At 41.0% G+C, this 18,508-nt stretch overlaps 1 protein-coding gene across 2 annotated transcripts in view; it reads right to left on the bottom strand.

The window, feature by feature from the left end:
- The window catches only part of LETM1 (leucine zipper and EF-hand containing transmembrane protein 1), a 60,046-nt gene that overhangs the window by 18,549 nt on the left and 22,989 nt on the right, over positions 1–18,508 (bottom strand). For both annotated transcript variants that reach the window (XM_089510944.1, XM_089510945.1), the window contains exons 6-11: positions 15,932–16,135; positions 12,244–12,363; positions 9,209–9,340; positions 7,674–7,853; positions 4,560–4,715; positions 583–717 (exon numbers count right to left, since the gene is read on the bottom strand). In XM_089510944.1, coding sequence (XP_089367070.1) covers positions 583–717; positions 4,560–4,715; positions 7,674–7,853; positions 9,209–9,340; positions 12,244–12,363; positions 15,932–16,135 — 927 coding nt within the window. The remainder of the gene's footprint in view (positions 1–582; positions 718–4,559; positions 4,716–7,673; positions 7,854–9,208; positions 9,341–12,243; positions 12,364–15,931; positions 16,136–18,508) is intronic.

The following is an 18,508-nucleotide window of genomic DNA, read 5'->3' as shown; positions in this document are numbered from 1 at the left end:
CTTCAGCCCCCCCAGTCGCCTGAGGGACAGCAACCCGGCCCCCGGCTCAAACAGGTTGCCTACCCCTGCTGTAGGCCATGCCATTCAGCAACCGAACAATACACAGATTAATATGCAAATCACCTCATCTAAACCAACAGTATATATACCCCACTCTCTTACATGCCTGCATTCTCAGAAGATGCCAGCTACAGCTGCTGGTGAAACGTCAGGAATAATGTCTTCTAGAACATGGCCTCATAGCCCAAAAAAAAACCCACAAAAAAATTAGAGAAGAAATTGCTAAAATGAGAAGAAAATACTTACTGAGAACCTTACTGAGAGCAAGCAAGGTGAACACTTTGTTCTTCCATAAAATAAACTAGGTCATACTCTTAATTTGTGCAACATTTTGACCAAAAGTGAAGATAAGACATGCGCCTGAGAGTAACTGATATATCCAAACGGAGAACTGCTCCCTTATCTGATATGTGAAATGACTCATCTCTTTCTGTTAGAGATGTGTGTTATACAGAAGTACAAGCAGTTTCCTAGCACAAAATTAACATTACTAGCTTAAGCCACCTCTTAGTGATTTCTTACCTCACTGTATTCCTGCACATCATCTTTGAGATCCTCAAGTTCTTCCTTTTCCTTTGTTAAGGATTTTTTCTGTTCCTTCAGTTTAGTACAAGCATCATTTAACAAGTCAATCTCTTCTTTGGTTATTTCTTCACCCTGAAGCAAAGGGAAATGAAAAACTGCTAATGAAAGAAGGCAGGAACAAAGATTTTCCCAGAAAATGGTTTAAGTCTCTCTTACTTTTTCAATATCCAGCTCGTTTATACAAATATTGAAAAGTATAGTGTGTGTATGGGCCTTCAAGGCATCAGTCAACATATGGCTTTCATGAATTTCATAGGGTTTTCTTACACAAGGAATACTCAGGTAGTTTTGCCAGTTCCTTCCTCTCAAATATAGCCTACAGCATCTAATTATTTTTCGGCAGTCTTCCATCCAAATATTAATCTGGGCTGACCCTGCTTAGCTTCCAAGATCAGATGGCAGATGGTACCTTTACTACCTAGAATATAATGAAGGAGCTCACTTCCACCAAGAGGTGTTCATGTCTCTTTCATGCCTGAGCTACTTGTCCTTTAGAAATTCTCTTGGAGCACATCTACTCTCTGCTTCTCTGGTTTGCTCATGCTGTCCAGGAAGTTATACTAAATGACAAATGAATTCTTTAAGTTCTATGAATCTTTTAAATTAATAGTGATGGGGGAAAGTACATTATCACAAGTCCCAAGGACAAGAAAAATAACTTCAAATGCCAGGAGTGGTGAAAGTGCAACCTGCATGCTGAATGCAATCCTCAAGGCCTATTTTGAGGCTTTAGAGCCACTAAAAATATTTTTTTTTAAGTTTTGAAATATTTTGGCTCCAAATTCCCCCTCATAAGAAGTTATGTGAGTGGAATTTTATCACCTCCTTCAAGATGCTTTTGGCCCAGGAAAGAGGGTTTTTTTTAAAACACAGAAATTGAACCAGTCCCGAGATACCACAAATGTGGCACAATTAATCACATCCAGTGCTTCTGGTCAGTGCTTAACATTCTATCTGATCAGGGGGACCGCTAATTTCCCCCCTAATGTGCCAGGGACCAGTAATATATTTTTGCCCACCTATTGTAAATTTTTTCTTTCCCAGAAATCTGCCACCATTTTCAATACCACTGCCCTTCATGATGTCCAGAGGCATTTAGGGGCATAAGAATATAATTTGTGGTGGAGTTCTCCAAGGTCCTCTCAACCCAGTTGTTGCCCACCTGTCACAGGATGGTGTAATGAATCATTCAGACAAACACCAAGAGAAGATCTACCGGGCACATTAGAATAATTAAGAGTTAATAGAAAAGATTTTGCACACAAACTGTTTTACTATTTCCACTATACAGTTTAAAAACTTTAGTGCTCTAGTAACATAATGTGGATTCCTAACCTGAATGAACAGGCACCACTGCCATGTTTCAAACTTTGCAGCATGAAATCAAGAACAACTAATAAACAAATGTCAGCATTCCTGAGCTACTTCTACAGAACATGTATATTACTGAAATTACTACTAAAGTCTCAGTGGCAGCCAACTGGAGGGGAGAGTGATGTACCACCAGAGAAAGCAGTCAAGTGAAAGGTGTCAACTAGAACACTTCTTATGGCAAAGCCAGATTTACATATCTTCCTGTTCAGCAGTCTCACAAGGCTGGCTACTTATGCAAGCACACAAGGAGTGGAGAAAGTGTGGTCTTGGAGCTGCATTAATGTTCCACCCAAACTGTTTTTCCAAGCCTCAGTCCGTTGAAACTTACTGGGCTGCCCCTTTTCTGTCCATAAAAAGGATGAATTTCCTGGGCTGAAATCATCTAGAAGTGGAATTCACCTTTCAAATAACCTGCAGCTTGCTCATCATCTCTGCACTGCGTCACATTGAAAAGTGATGTTTTCAAAACCAGAAGTCAACCTCCCATTCAGCTTTTTCCTTTTTAAAAAAAATATTTTTGATAGCCCATGTAGTATCCAAGAAAAATGGACCGGCAGTGCTCTACACAAAAAACAATGCTGCTGTAAGACCACTACTTTGCTCAGGAAAGAGATGCAGTAAATAATGTATCAGCAGTTCTTAACCTGTGATCTGCAGGCTTCTGGGCCCCCCAAAATGTCCTCACAGAGGGTTCATAAAGGGAGGGGGCTTGCTTACCCTCCCTGCCTCTTTCTCCTGTACAAATGGAGCTGTCAGGTACAGTGGAACCGCAGATCAAAGAATCCAAATCGTTCTCATCTGCAGAGCCAGTTGTTCACATCTGCTATTTTCCTCTCCCTTCCTGGACCATGCCCTTCAACTGGCAGAAGAGACGAGATGACAACTTGTGCATCCATTTCTTTCAGCTTCCTGCCAAGCGCCTCATAATCCCTTTTGATGTTCTGAAGGCTCTGTCTTGCAGTGTCATTGGTTCCCACATGTACTAAAAGGAAGGGGTATTGGTCAGTAGGCTTGACCAGTCTTGTCAGCCTCTCTGTCACATCATGGATCTTTGCCCCAGGGAGACAACACACCTCTTGAGACATCTTGTCAGGCTTACAAAACACTGCTTCTGTACCCTTCAGCAAGGAGTCCCCCACTATGACCACACACCTCCTCCGAGGCTTAGCAGCAACTATTCCCTCTGGTGAGACTCTCAGGCTCCCCTGCTCTGTCCCTGAATTCTGTCCATGCTGTTCTTCTTCACCCTCCTTGGTAAGGGAAAGAGCTTTGAATCGATTCTCTAGCTGCAAGCGCCCAGAACAATCCCTTCTTGGCCTACTTCTCTATGTGACATTCCTCCAGCTGTCTGCCTCCTACGTATGTGAAGTGACCTCCTCTGCCCCAGCAACTTCCTCTGCGTGGTACTCGTCCAAGATCATTAGTTCTGTCCAGGAAATCCTCTTGCTCCCTAATATGCTGAAGTGTAGCTATTCTGGACTCCAGCTGCTCCAGAGTGCTACCAACTTGCACTTAGTGCGTGTGAAGTTCTCCACATTTGTAGACAAGAAGGCAAACATTCCACAAGAGTTGCAGGTGTCCTCCCTGGGGGGGGCTTGTTCATCCTTCCTACCTCTTTCTCCTGTGGCTTGCGCACATGGAGGTACTATATGCAGCGAAGAAGCCTAGGAGAGCAGCAGGCAGAAGAGCCCCTCCCCTCTTCTGCTGGGCACTGCCATCGTGCTTCACAGCAGGCTTGCTCACCCTCCCTGCTTTTGTCTCCTACAGCTAGCACACATGTGGAGCAAAAAGCAATTCAGTCATCCAAGTCAAGGTGTATAGTACAGTATTTGATGCAATTTAGGGTTTTAAACCTTGAGTTAAGACTTAGGGGACCATGGTAAAAAAAATGTTTCAAGGAGGTCTCTAATAAAGAAAAGATTAAGAACCACTGATACATATGCTCTGCTAAGTTAAATCATATACAGGAAAAACTAACATAGCTTTTGTATATATTAGAAAAAGGTAATGACTTCAGGATGGTGTATAAGGCACATGTTTGACTTACATATGGTCATCCAATGAGCTTCACAATTGAACAGTTACGACCTTAACTGCTGGTTTAGTGCAAATGCAAAATCTCTTCCTCCCCACCCACCCACAGCAACAATTCCCAAGTTTCCTTCGGGAGAAGAAATGACTGTTAAACTTATTGCAGACAGCTCAGTTTTTCAGAGAAAGCAAAAAGGAACGTTCCTTAAAATGTGTCATAAAGATTATAATTTCTAATTGGAATTAAAAGTAGGCTTCAGACATGAAAATGGTGATTACCAATGAAACATTCACTAACTGAGGTATTTAACGTTAACTGAGAGCAAAAACAAAGGCTACATTAAGATCTTGCTTGTTGACTTCTGATGAAAGAATCTGAATCTTTTGTAATTGGTCTATTTGCTAACTATTTTAGACACAGGATGAGCATGAACTATGCCATTCCCTTTGTAGAAGTTATACTGAAACATGTAGATCCATCTTCTTTCCCACCCCTGCACAACATTCACCTTAATGCCTTCCAATACTGGAGCTGTATCTTTCAGTGTCTCGGAGTGCAGCGTTAAATCCACTTTTGCCAGTTCTTGTTCAGCATCAAGAGCTATTTGGCTTTTTTGAATATGCACAGCAGAAGCATCAAGATCTAGTGTGGACTCCACCTCTTTCTGAAAGATCGACAAAAAGAAATAAAGCAAATACACTTTACATTATGATCCAGAGTTTCCTCTTACAAACTTAAGTTTTAACACATTCTTCTTGGGTGAAAAAGAGATGAATTACAAATGGTTGGATACTTATTAAGTACCAACACTTGTTTTCTGTAGTGGTAGGAAGACATGGGCAGGAAATTCAGCCAATAAAGTTTAACCTGTCCCCTGTAGTGGGACAGTAAACTTCAGAAAATCTCCAGTGAGTTTAACAGCTGAAAAGAAGAGCTGAAGAGAAGAAGAATTAGGTCCACCCAAAAGAATATCTTTTAAGGGGGAAAGGATTCCCTCACAGCTTCTTGATATGCAACTTGCACCTGCCTTGGACCAGAATGTGACTGCAGTGGGCACACCAGCCCTTCTGATGAGAACCTAAAAGCCACAACCTGAGTACTTCTAGACTTGGAGGGGAGCTGACTCCCATTATCAAAGGAACATACATGTTTATGTGACATTTCAGAGATTTTGGATGGTGGTGGTGGAAGAAATAACTACTGGAAAGATCTTGAATGAAACTTCATCCAGGGGACAGAATCCAGGATTGATATGTATGCATGTATATATGTATTTATTTATTTGATTTACAACCCGCCTTTCTCCTGGCATGGGAACTGGGGACATTGTTGTTGTAAGGGGGGATATCAGGTCTGATGGATCCATGCCCTTGTCTCTGACTGGAAGCTACAAGTATAGATATGGGAGTATCTATAGCTTGGTCAGGGTCTTGCTAGGAAGAGAGCAAAACTTTTAAACCTGATAAATGGAAGCACCACTTCTGTTTTACCACGTCCATGTAACTGATGGGGAAAAGCACATCTAAGGCTGATGCAGTGGCCCCTTTAGACATCCTCAGTCCCCACTGGTAGCATTCACTGCTCAGAGAATCATAGAATCGTAGAGTTGGAAGGGACAACAAGGGCCATTCAGTCTAACTCTCTGCCATCCAGGAACTCACAATCTTGTAAGTCTGGAAAGGTGAGGGGATAATCTTTATTATTATTAACCTTTATTTAAGAAGCGCTGTAAATTTACACAGCGCTGTACATACAATCTTTTTAGTTAGATGGTTCTCTGCCCTCGGGCTTACAATCTAAAAAGACATGACACAGAAGGAGAAGAGAGTGGTGGAGGGAAAGGGTAAGAGGTCCAGCAGTTCCTCACTACCTCCAAGGCCTGGACCAAGGCAGATGGACTGGAGGGAGGGCTAGGGTTCTTAATGGATGGTAAATCATTTTCCAGGGAAAATACATACTCTCAAGTAGGATAATGCATATACAGTACATAGCAATACAGGAAATGGTTTGATAAGCAGACAACAAAAGAACACCAAATAGCAAGTGACAATTATGCAATGCCTGGGAAGGCTACTCTGAACAGGATGGTTTTCAACTCCGTTTTGAAGCTGGTTAAAGAAGTGATGGCTCTTGCTTGTGGAGGAAGAAGGTTCCAGGAGTGGGGGGCAGCAAGTGAAAAGGGGCGAATCCGGGAAGGGGCAGAGGAAATCCTGGGCTGAGACAGCAGACCTTGACTACCAGAACGGAGGGCCCTGGTGGGAAGGTGAGGAGAAAGAAGGTCTGATAAGTAAGGAGGGGCCAGTCCATGGTGGGCTTTAAACGTCGACAGCAGGAGCTTGTACTGAATACGGAAAGGGAGGGGGAGCCAGTGAAGGGATGCCAACACAGGAGAGATGTGGTCTTTGTAGCCTTAGTAAGTAGCACAGAGAAATCTTCTGGCTCACAGCCTTACAGAGGAGGGCTCATCAGGATTTAGGGTGCTCTCTTCCTCTTTTTCCTTTTCAGAAGGAAGAGGGCAGACTGAGTAGTCTGTTTCCTCCTCCTCTGAGGAGTGGCAGGAGAGAAAGGGAGGACAAATGTGTGTGTCCCTTCACTCAGATCTTTTATGCCTTCTGGTGAGATGGGTGTTATTCACGTTTCATGTGGAGAAATGAAAAGACATGAATGGCTGCCAATTTGGTCATCTATTCCTCCCAGGCAAAGAGTGTAGTAGTGTCCTTTAAAACTTCCACTTTTGTTTTTGGGGATGGCAAGAACCATAACAGATGGCAGGGAAGGGATAAGATCAGTATCCCTGGCTGGTAGTGTGCAAGCTCCTTCCTGGCTGGCAAGGGAGGTGACACATGGGTGGACACTGTGGAAGAAAAGAAAGCCCAATTGCCAATGTTTCCCATCCTCCGTTCAACAAGCCAACATTCTCCTCATCTCTCCCTGCAATGCATGGCCATACTGGAGTCAAAGCGGGAGTAGCAGAGAGGTAGGAGAAGGGAAAGGAAGGACAAAAGAAGAGAGAGAAAGAAAGCCCTTTTTTTAGTTGCAAGAAAGGGAGAAAAAGGAGTTGTCTGCAGAAGCATGGAAAAATGACTCAAATGGAATACAGGCAGAAAAACAAATGGGATTTTCTGGAGGTTGCTCTCTCACGACAGGAGGGGGCAGCTTAAACCTAATTGGCAGAAGGTCCTGCCCACTGGAGCAAGTGGAAGGGACAATCTATCTGAAGGACGTCTTCCTCCAATACATCAACATTTCCTCAGTTTCTCATCTTTGGCAGGTGAATGAGGGCACACTGTTTTGCCTGTAACTGGAACTTTGTTCAGGAAAGAGGAAGAAAAGCTCTTAATGCTTTCAGCAATGCCCAAGCCAATTCTTTTCCTCCTAAGTAAGCCATCAATACCAGTTTATATTGAATATTCTCTGCAGGATTTCTCTCTTTGGAAGAAGCCCATAACAAAAATCACAGAAAGAAAGGCAGACTGAAAGACTTGTTAGTCCATTCGAATGGAGTTTCCCCTTTAAGCTGTGTCACAATGGAAAAACTAGATGTGATTTCCGGGACAAAAAACTACTTCAAAAAAGTCAGAGCAAAACATGAAACATGGATGCCTTTTAAAAAATTGCCTACCCTCTCAGCAACTTGAAGGGTCTCTTTGGCTTTTTCAGCTGCATCTGAAAGCCTTTCCAATTCCTTTTCTTGGTTTTCTTTCTTAATAGCTTCTTCTTCTTGAAGGGTTGCTTCCAGTCTAGCTTTATTGTCAACTTTTTCTCCTTCCACTTCTGCTGCTTTTACCTGGGCTTCTTTGGCCTTAAAAAGAAATTTCATATCACTTTCAGTTCCAATGTTATTGGAAATTCAACAGGACTGATTATTATTCTGGCAGATCAACCCTGCACTCTACAATATACAAAAAATCTAATTAATTCAACACCACTGACTTTTATATGATATTAATTATTGTACCTTTTGGATATCAATTTCTTAAAAACTCATTCATCTTACAATTAAAATTGTAATTATTAATACAACTTTTAAAAAACATACAAACTATAAAAACAGCCTATAATCTAAACCACTAGTTCCTCCTCCATAAACAGTTTATAGAGATATTTCAATTAGTTTAAGGCTAAAGATTAAAATAAAATGCCTGGGAGTACAGAACGGTGCAGAAATGATAGAGCAAAACTAAAACAGAGTGCAGTGAATCCTGTTACCCACATCTCACAATGTGCTGTATGACATAATGGGGTGTGGTAAGGAAGGAGTGGTCTCAGCTGAGGCTTTCAGGAGGCAATGGAATCACAGTGTGAAGAACTGTGGCTTTGCTCCTCTACTCCCTTCCACATGGATGGATCCAAATCATTCTCATGTGACAGTTGTTGGAGCTCTTGGAAGTACCAGCTGAGAAATACAAAAAAAGAAAGTCCCTGCTTTCCTTGATCACTCATTCTCTTTTCCAGAGGAGACAGGATCTTGTAGAAGGTAAATCTCATGTGGGCCAGACTACAACTAGAGGTCATGCTGACTATGTGAATAAACTTTTAATTCTCAAGAAACTTTTACTGTTTAAGATTCCATTGGCTATCCCAATAAGTTTTTTTTTTTTTACCAACTGGCAAATATTTTATTCCAAAAACCAAGAGTCTTGATGCACTAGCATATTTATTTTAGAGGCCAGCTGGAAACTGGAATCTCTACTCTGTAAATTCATGCTAGTGCTTTAACATTAGGAGGAAAACTAAAATACCAAGGGCATATTTTCTACATTTCCAGCCTTAGAATTAGATTAAAGCATTGCCCTCAAAGCTGTTTTTACAACCCATTCTAAACTCCCTGGAGTGTTGCCAATAAGAATGAACCACTTCTACTGGAAATCTGATGAAGGTTGCAGGAGTCCCTGTTCAATATTTAATATTTTAAAATGTTAGTTTTTTCAAACCAGTAGACTTCTGTCCATCTCCAGTTTTTTTTTGAAGTGGAGACATTTGTTAGTCTACCTGCTCCAGGGACAAAAAATTAGACCTCATACTTGCTGTACTTGTCCATCCCTCCTACACTACAGTAAATGTACCAGTCATATTAGTGGAAAAAGTAAAAAAAAAATTAAGATTAAAGAGAATTCTTCAAAAGTATTATTAATGTTTATATAATTCATGACATACCACACTTTCAGGCAGTATTTGCAGAGTTGTTTTAAGCTGGTCGGCTGGTGAAAGAGTATCTGGAAGGTACATAGCTCTGGACAAAATAAGGAGTGACGTTGGGATTTCTTGATTCAGATGCAAATCTAACCACTGCATTTAAAAGAGAAAACAAAAGTTAAGACCAGTACATTCTACAGTCGATAACACAGATAAGTCAAGTTTAATTTGTGTTACAAAATGTAATAAACTTCTGATTAAACATGCTGTCCATGATTTAACTAAAATCTGTCAACAAATATGGAAAACAAAGCAGTGGCTCACAGACTGGAAGCAATTCATACAATCCCAGCCACATCATCGTGTATGGATGTAAGAGCTGGAAAGTAAAAAAAAAAAAAACCAATAGGGAAAAAATCAACTCATTTCAGATGTGATGATGGAGAAATACTGAAAATACCATGGACAGACATGTCAGCAAATATGGAAAAGAAAATCAGGAAAGCAATAGGTAACACCTTCACCCCCGCCCCCCCGAAGAAACTTGCCAAAAAAAACTCCATGATAGTTTCACCTTAGGGTTGCCATAACTCAGAAATGACTTGAAGGCACCACACACACAAGTCACACTCTCTCAGCCTCAGAGAATGGCAATGGAAATCCTCGCTGACAAAACTTGCCCCATGATAGTTTCACCTTAGGGTCACCAAGAAGGCTTGGAAGGGAGGGAGGGTGCTCTGGGTCCATAAGTTGGAAACAACTTGGAGGCACACAACAACAACAACAACAACAACAAGCATAATAAAGTACAGAAGGCACAATAACAAGGACAAAGATAGCCAGCGGTCTGGAGACCAGGGCTCGAATCCCAGCTCAACCATGAAACCCACTAGGAGACCTTGGACAAGTCACACTCTCAACCTCAGATAAAGGCAGTGGCAAATCTCCTCTGAAGGAATCTTGCCAAGAAAACCCCATGGATGGCTTCATTACACCTCAAAAAACTACAGTTTCCAGAATCCCATAGCATGGAGCCATGGCAGTGAAAGTCATGTCAAACTAGATTATTTCTGCAGTGTGGATGGCCTCATTATGCCTCACAATACTGAATTTGCCAGAAATGTGGCTGCAAGGCTTATCATGCCAGCCTTAGCAGAGCTGGGGTGGGGAGTCTAATGGCGGATGTGTCGGCTCCCGGTGGTGTGTAAGTTTCCTGGATTGGTCAATCAGGCGTATCCTGGCTCACCCTTATTGGACGAGGCACCCGTCCATCCAGCCCATGTTCCTCTCAGGTGGACTTTGAGCCGGAGCACATTGCCAGTCCCCAGAATGAATTCTCCAGGCAAGAGAGGGAGGAAGAAGGGCTCAGCCACCTCCAGCTCCCCGACCCAGGCTTCCCTCACCGCATGCCTCCCTAGATAGTTTTACAGGTTTGCCATTACAGGACTATAGCATTAATTTTCCACATAAGCAAAATTATGTTAAAAATTCTGCAATGTAGTCCCGAATCATACAAGGAGAGAGAAATCCCAGAGGTACAAGTGGTGTTCAGGAAAAGAAAAGGTACTAGAGACCACATTAGAACATACAGTGGAGTGCACTAAGGAATTAAATTTTTTATAAATCAGCACATGCTTTTAAGAAGGAACAATGATGTGTGCACCCATGGCGCATGCACGCCACCACAAGCATGAGCCCCATTATCTCTAATGGGGCTCAAGCATATGCGCAATTTCTTTTATGTGGGGGGGAACGAATCCCCCGCATAAAAGAAGGGACCACTGTATATTAAAGTATTTGCTTGCATAGATCATGAAAGGCTGTGGAACACTCTTAAAGACATGGGAGTGTCACCACATCTGATAGTCTTAATGAGAAATCTGTACCTACGATAAGAGGCTACTGTTCAAACAGAATACAGAGAAACGCAATTGTTCACAATTGGAAAAGGTATCAGGCAAGGATGCATTCTAATCACCTTATTTGTTCAACTTGTACGCAGAAAATGTCATATAAACGGCAGGCTTAGACTAAGGGAAAGGAGCGGTAAAGATAAGAGGAAGTAATATCAACAATTTAAGATATGTGGATGATACTGTATTACTAGCAGGGAGCATCATGGACTTTAAACAATTACTAAAGAAAGTCAAAGAAGAAAGTGCAAAGTCAGGCTTAATGCTGAACATAAAGAAAATAACAATAATGACCACAATAAGGTTGCTAAAAGTGATGAAAAGTGATGAAAAGAAATACTGGCAAATTTTACAACACCGTCACAAGTTGGGATCGACTCAAAGGTGGTTAACAACAACAAAATGTCTTTATCCTGTTTACTATATTTAATGTCTTTTAAACCTATTTTAATTTAATGTATTTAATAGAATTGTTTATTTCTTTAAAAAATGTTTGGATCAAATCTGTACTTTGTTTGATTTTATTGTGAGCTGCTTTGGATACTACACTGGGAAAAAGGCTTAAACCATAACTTAAAGAACAAGCAAATGTTTATTTACTTATTTATTTCATTTATATGCCACCTTTCTCTCAGAAACAGACTCAAAGTGGCTCACAGATAAAATTGTTCAAAAACGTAACAAAACATTAAAAATAATTAAAATCATATTGCTAAAACCATAAAAATTTACATAAAACAGACACAAGTTAAAAACATAAGTACAGCATATACCCCTTATAAAAGCCTCTCTTATAACATTCTGATAATACAGAATACCCTTTTGATGTTTGTGTAGATCATCTCCTATTGAATTCAGATAAGGACAGTATGAGTTATCAATTTCTGATGGAACTGGAATGTAAGCCACATTTTATAAATCTAATCTGTGAAATTTCTTTCATGAGTTTTAAAGCTGCACAGTCAATTAGCAATATACCATAAATTTCAAACAGTGCTAGGAATAGATTGATTATAAATTGCATTGTGCCTATTTTTCCTACTCGTTTCCACTCTGGGCTGAAGCATCCACCAAGGATCAATATTGTATAACCGGATGTTTTGGGTAATCAAAAACTTATGATAGCCCTTAGTTTGTCAGTACCTGCTTAAGTTGATCCTTTAAACGTTCTTCTGTTACACCAAGTGCTCTCATACCTCTTGCTCGACAGGCTGCTTGTAGCTCTTTAACTGTCAAGCTATCCACACCCTCCTCAGAAATCAGCTAGACAGGACACAAGATCATTATTTATACTAATCAGTATGAAGAAATATATTTATTTAAAAATGCAATACTTACAAGAAATGCAATACTTATAAGAACCTGTTGTGAAAAGCAAGGCATAAGAAAATAGAAAGAAAACTTCCATCACTATCTAGCTATTCTTGCATGACAGGGGGTTGGACTGGCCTTCACGATCTCTTCCAACTCTTTAATTTTGCAGTGGAAAAATAGATTTACACCCTAATGCAACATTCACAAATTCCAGACGTAAATTGTTCTCAGAGGAGGTGTGTGGTCGTAGTGGGGGACTCCTTGCTGAGGGGTACAGAAGCAGTGATTTGTAGGCCTGACAAGATGTCTCGAGAGGTGTGTTGTCTCCTCGGGACAAAGATCCGTGATATGACAGAGAGGCTGACAAGACTGGTCAAGCCTACTGACCAATACCCCTTCCTTTTGGAAGGTAATGTATTCTGTATTCTGTATTCTGCTTTGGTCAGGCCCCATCTGGAATATTGTGTCCAGTTCTGGGCACTACAATTCAAAAAGGACGTTGAGAAACTGGAGCGTGTCCAAAGGCGGGCAACTAAAATGGTGAAGGGTCTGGAAACCATGCCCTATAAGGAACGACTTAGGGAGGTGGGGATGTTTAGCCTGGAGAAGAGAAGATTAAGAGGTGATATGATAGCCCTGTTTAAATATTTGAAGGAATGTCATATTGAGGAGGGAGCAAGCTTGTTTTCTGCAGCTCCAGAGAACATGATCCGGAACAATAGATGCAAGCTACAGGAAAAGAGATTCCACTTCAACATTAGGAGGAACTTCCTGACAGTAAGGGCTGTTTGACAGTGGAACAAACTCCCTCGGAGTGTAGTGGAGTCTCCTTCCTTGTAGGTCTTTAAGCAGAGGCTGGATGGCCATCTGTCGTGGATGCTTTAATTTGGATTTCCTGCATGGCAGGTGGTTGGACTGGATGGCCCTTGTGGTCTCTTCCAACTCTACGATTCTATTTCATTTATGTATTCTAACCTTTATTAGTAGATAACATTTGAATAGTATTTTATTATTTGCTCAGTAATAAACTGCTGATATACAGTGGGCCCTTGCCTTATGTGGGGGATCCATTCCAGACCACCACCACCCCCGCGTAAGGTGAATGCCACCTATGCTCAAGCTCCATTCATTTGAATGGGGCTTGTGCGGGGTGGTGTGGGAGCGTACCCCATTCATTTGAATGGGACATGCCGCCCTTTGCGCCCTGAGGCTTGAGCGTGTACACTCAAGTCCGCGTAAAGTGCACCCGCGTATAATGCGGCCGCACTGTAATTCCCATTAACGTAAGATCCATCCTCTTTGGGTTACATCAAGGTAACAGCAGTTTGTGTGGATTGCCCTCTAGGAAAAGTATTTCTTCCCCTTCCACTGTATTAAAATTATAGTACACATAGAAAGTTTAGTATTCGTAAGAGTCGAAACAGGTGAGGGACAAATAAAAAACAGGTTGCGTACCTGTAACTGTGGTTCTCTGAGTAGTCATCAGTGCCCTCGTACAAATGGATCTGTGCCTGTGCAGAGAACTCTTATGGAATGTTCTAGAGCTGAGCAGCTAGGTGGCAATATCCTCCCCCCATACACTGCACATGCCCTAGCCCGCCAAGCTACCTCAATTATGGAGTCCACTGTATGTAGCAGGCACCTGAAAGAGGGGAGGCAAGGAGGGTTGTGTGAGGGCCCAAATGACTACTCAAAGAACCAAAGTTACAGGTAAGCAACCTGTTCTTAGTTGTAGTCTCTGTGCTTCACACAAATGGGCGACTGTAAAGCATACCCAAATTAAGAAGGTCAGGTCACTGAAGGACAGAAGAAAGGGCAGCATAATCAAAGTTGGCATCTGCTCCAGACCTGCAATCCAAGTGGTAACGCGGAATCAAGGTTGAAGGCTGTGACCAAATTGCAGCTTTGTATAACTCAGGTAAGGAGATTACTTGCAGAAGGGTTGTTGAAGAAGCAATTGCTCTGGTAGAATGGGCCCATACATTAACAGGAAGTGGGCAATTTTCATTTCATAAGCCAAGCAGACAGTGTGAAGAATCCATTTGGAAAATCTCTGAGAGGAAACTCCTTGGCCTTTCTGAGCACCACAATAGCAAAAAAAAAGTCTATTAGATAGACAAAATGCTGCTGAATGCTGGATATAAAAGGCTAGCACTCGACTTGTGTCCAGGCAGTGCAGAGATCTCTCCAGGGGAGTTTGTGGATTGGGATAGAACGTAGGCAGTACGATATCCTGGTTGATATAAAATTGAGAAACTATTTTTGGCAAAAATGGTATGTCTGGTTGCAATGCCCCCTCACCTTGGTGGAATATTAGAAAGGATTCATAGTTACAAGTTCAGATGCCCTCCTTGCCAAGGTACTGGCCACCAAAAAGGCCATCTTCATGGTAAATAAGTGTTCATCTCAGGAGGCCATCAGCTTGAAAGGTTGCCATGTCAGTTGAGAGAGGCCCAAGGATAGCCAAAAGGAGACAGAAAGGGCTAACTGTGGATACAGGTGAGTCAAACCCTTAAGATACTTCTTAACAATAGGCCGGTAAAAAGGACCCTATTCGTATGCAACATTGGCTGGTGAGCAACAATTGCAGCCAGGTAAACCTTCAGAGATGGAAAGGCAATACTCCACGATATGCCTCCTCCCAGGCAGAAAAGACACTCTGAGACTTTCCAATCACAAGAGGAACATTTAAAATGAGAAGTTGAGGCCATAGAAATAAAGAAGATAGAGCACATTCCAGAGGGAAGGGGGGCAAGAGGCAGAAAAGACAGATAAAAAGTATCTTCTGTGTTGTTTTTAAGAAAGACAGTGAGAAATACAGTGAAAGAAGTAGAAGAGAAATGCAAAGAAGCGAAAGAAAATACTCAGGACCAGAACGCTCCAATGAGACTAGCTCTGATAGTGGAAAAGAAACTGAGGATATGGTAGCCTGGCGGGCTATGGCATGCACGGTAGTCAATTGGAGGAGGGGTGTATTCCCACCAAGCTGCTCAGTTCTAGAATGTTTTGTAGGAGTTCCCTGAGCAAGCAAAGGCACAGACCCATTTATGTGAGGCACAGAGACCATGCCAAAGAATGAGAGTTTACATAGTCAAGGAAAATCAACTACAGAACAGTGGCAAAGCAGATGCTCTGCAGTATAATATACTTTGGGCTGGGATTAATGGGTCCCTCTAGAAGTTGTTGAACTGAAGCATCTAGCACTCCTCACCACTGGCTATGAAGGGCCAGACCTCTGTGATTTGTAGTCCAATAACATGAGAGAGTTTCACAATTCTCACACCTGACCTAGAAAGATCTCAGGCAGCAGGGCTTATATTTGAGATCTTTGAAAAAGACCAGAAAGGTTCTGTGAACTAACAGCCTGACTAAGGCAGTCCTGAAACACTGTACTTTCTCAAAAATAAAAGCGGAAAGAGTACAGAAGGTAAATGGTAAAGATCACTTTATGTCAAAGCGAGGGCTGCAGCATTTGCAACTTTTATGACTGAAGGGATCTTTGGAATTAAAATCTTACTTTATCATCTGCTCTGATAGATCTCAACTTCATTATCAGCTGGAAGCGAAGAAAGTTATTGGTCCCAATTGACTGAAGTTCTAGCAGTTTACAGAGAGCAACTAGCTGGGGTCTTGTGAGATTATCAAGGGTTAGTTCATCTTCAAACAGTTTAGAGAATCGTAATATTTCTTCATTGCTTGGTCTTTCACCAGTTTCACGGATCTGAAAAATAGAAAATCCATGTTATAAAAGGCATACAACTGTTTTTACAACCTTTATTCAAAACAGAATTTGAGGGGAGGGGGAAAATCACTAATATGCGGTATTCTAGGCTATGTTACTTGGTATGTCGGACAACTTGAAATTTCTTTATAACCCTCCAACTAGTAAGAACACAGTATTTACAATGACAAGAAAGGTCTAAAAACTTGCAGACACTTTTTGAAAAAGCACTGAATATTATGGCTACAGGTGTATAGAATGGAACTGCTAACTGAATTTTTAACATTGTTCTTCCAGTTGTAATGGCAGAGTGCCAACAAAACCTTCAGTAAGCTGACATAGTATGTACTGGTTGAGTTGATACACCGACCAGCACAAAATATTGCCCTGGCATGGAGAGCTCAGAAAAGCTCAATAGGGGCTTATTTCTTACCCTTGCTGCATTGGTAGGTTGTTTTGACTATGCCAGGCATAGGTGAGGTGGAAGGAATTGTGAGGCCTGTTCTGGCCAGGTCACTGCAGCTGAATTGCAGTACAAGAAAAATGTACTTTTAAATGAAAAAAAGAAATTTCAGCTAAGCTTCTAAAAGTCCCCTTCTGGTTAGATGTTTAACAACCTCCACTGTCAAGACATCTCTTAATACTTCTACAAGGAGAAAAAGTAATTTTTTTACTACTGATTGGATGCTTAAAAACCCTGATACTTTAATATCTTTATAAGTATATAAAGTTTAAAAAGTTTATATATAAACTTTAATGTTTAATATCTTTATGAGTATATAAAGTTTATAAAGTAAGTAGAAAGGATTTAGGAACGGAGAATGAAGCCAAGAAAGGGAAAGAAGAGAAAAAGAGACATTAAAGGAAAGTAAAGAATGATTGAGGGAAGATTGTAGATAGAAAGAAGGAAAGAATGATGTTGGTAAAGATGTTAAATTCTCGAATGGTAATTACTGTAAACAAATACACTTGTTGGTTTAGCTGCACTTCCTCTTCTTAAGTTTTTTTTCTTTTCTTCTTTTGTATGATATTTGTGTTGCTTTATATGTTTTTTAACTAATATTTTTTAAAAATAAAGTTTATAAAGAGTGTGTGTGTGTGTATGAGCAGTGTGAAGATATCTGAGTTAGACACTAATTGTTCAAAGCACTGATCTACATAAGAAATACAACGGAGAACATAACTGGGATTACAATTTATTTAAAAGAACTATTGAGACAGTAAAGAGTTAAAAGAAGTGAGATAGAAGAGAGCTGTTGTTTATGTTCCAGAGATCTGTGCTCTATGGGAAGAAACCAGTAAGAGGAAGTGAACTGTTTCAACTCTTGCCAATTGAATTCTGGGGTTTGTAATAAGAATCTACTATACTCCATTATAGGTGAAGATTAATGACACCTCCTGGATAAAAAGAGCAACTGCAACATGGGGAAAAAATTGTGGTTTTTTAAAAAAATTGCTTGTTTGATAAATGAAACAGACAGAATTACAGCTGTTGTTATCCAAAAAGGTGGGGGGACTTGGGAGTCCCCACAAACAGTGACAGCATCTATTTGGTATCTTGGGGAAATTATTAGTTCAACAGGAGGCCTGTAAGAGGTAACTTAACGGGATCTTTCCAACTATGTATACTAATAGTAACTGCAGAGAGACTCCAGTTTCAATAAATAAAAGTTGTATTTAGAAATGTGCAAAGATGAATACAAACACACAAATCAAATGCAACTTTAGAATCATACAAGGCTAGCAGAAGTAAAGATGTGTAGGGTTGGATAGCGAGAAATCAGGAACTATCAAGTGATGGTTACCAGTCCTGAAGATAGGTCCGTGGAAGACGGAAGTGTAGCTCACACAGCCTCTTACTGAGTGAGCGAGGGATACCCTCTGTGCACATTGGGTTTGTGGATAAATTATGAGCGCAAACGGTGTGCAAGGGCTGGCATTTACATCTGATTTCACAAGATATGCAGAAATCCTGTGGGAGGATGGAGTAATCAGCAGAGTAAACCCATTTAACTGTTATTTAGTGGTATCCAGGTCTTCCACATCTTCAGGCCAGCATGCCTTTCCCATGTGAAATTTCCTGGAATCCTATTATGACCTCTTAAAAACATGGCTGACTCTAGATATGGAATATAAAAATATGAAACCCCATATTCAATTGGGAGGGTAGGGTACGCTAGTACTATATACCAATTACTCAACAAGATGGTTATGTTAGCTGATATACTGAATGAACTCGGGCTTCTTGAAAGTGATTTTAAGCTGTGGCATCAGGACTGTGTAAATGAAATACACAGACTAGTGGTGCAGTGGTTAAATGCCTGTACTGCAGCCACTCACTCACAAACCACAAGTTTGCGAGTTCAGTACCAG

The sequence above is a fragment of the Sceloporus occidentalis genome, unplaced genomic scaffold (genome assembly GCF_023333645.1).
Source record: "Sceloporus occidentalis isolate IW3139 unplaced genomic scaffold, rSceOcc1.0.p SCAF_2, whole genome shotgun sequence".
NCBI classification, from domain to species: Eukaryota; Metazoa; Chordata; class Lepidosauria; order Squamata; family Phrynosomatidae; genus Sceloporus; species Sceloporus occidentalis.
The sequence above is the reverse complement of the archived record's forward strand: the minus strand, read 5'-3'. Positions and strand labels throughout refer to the sequence as shown.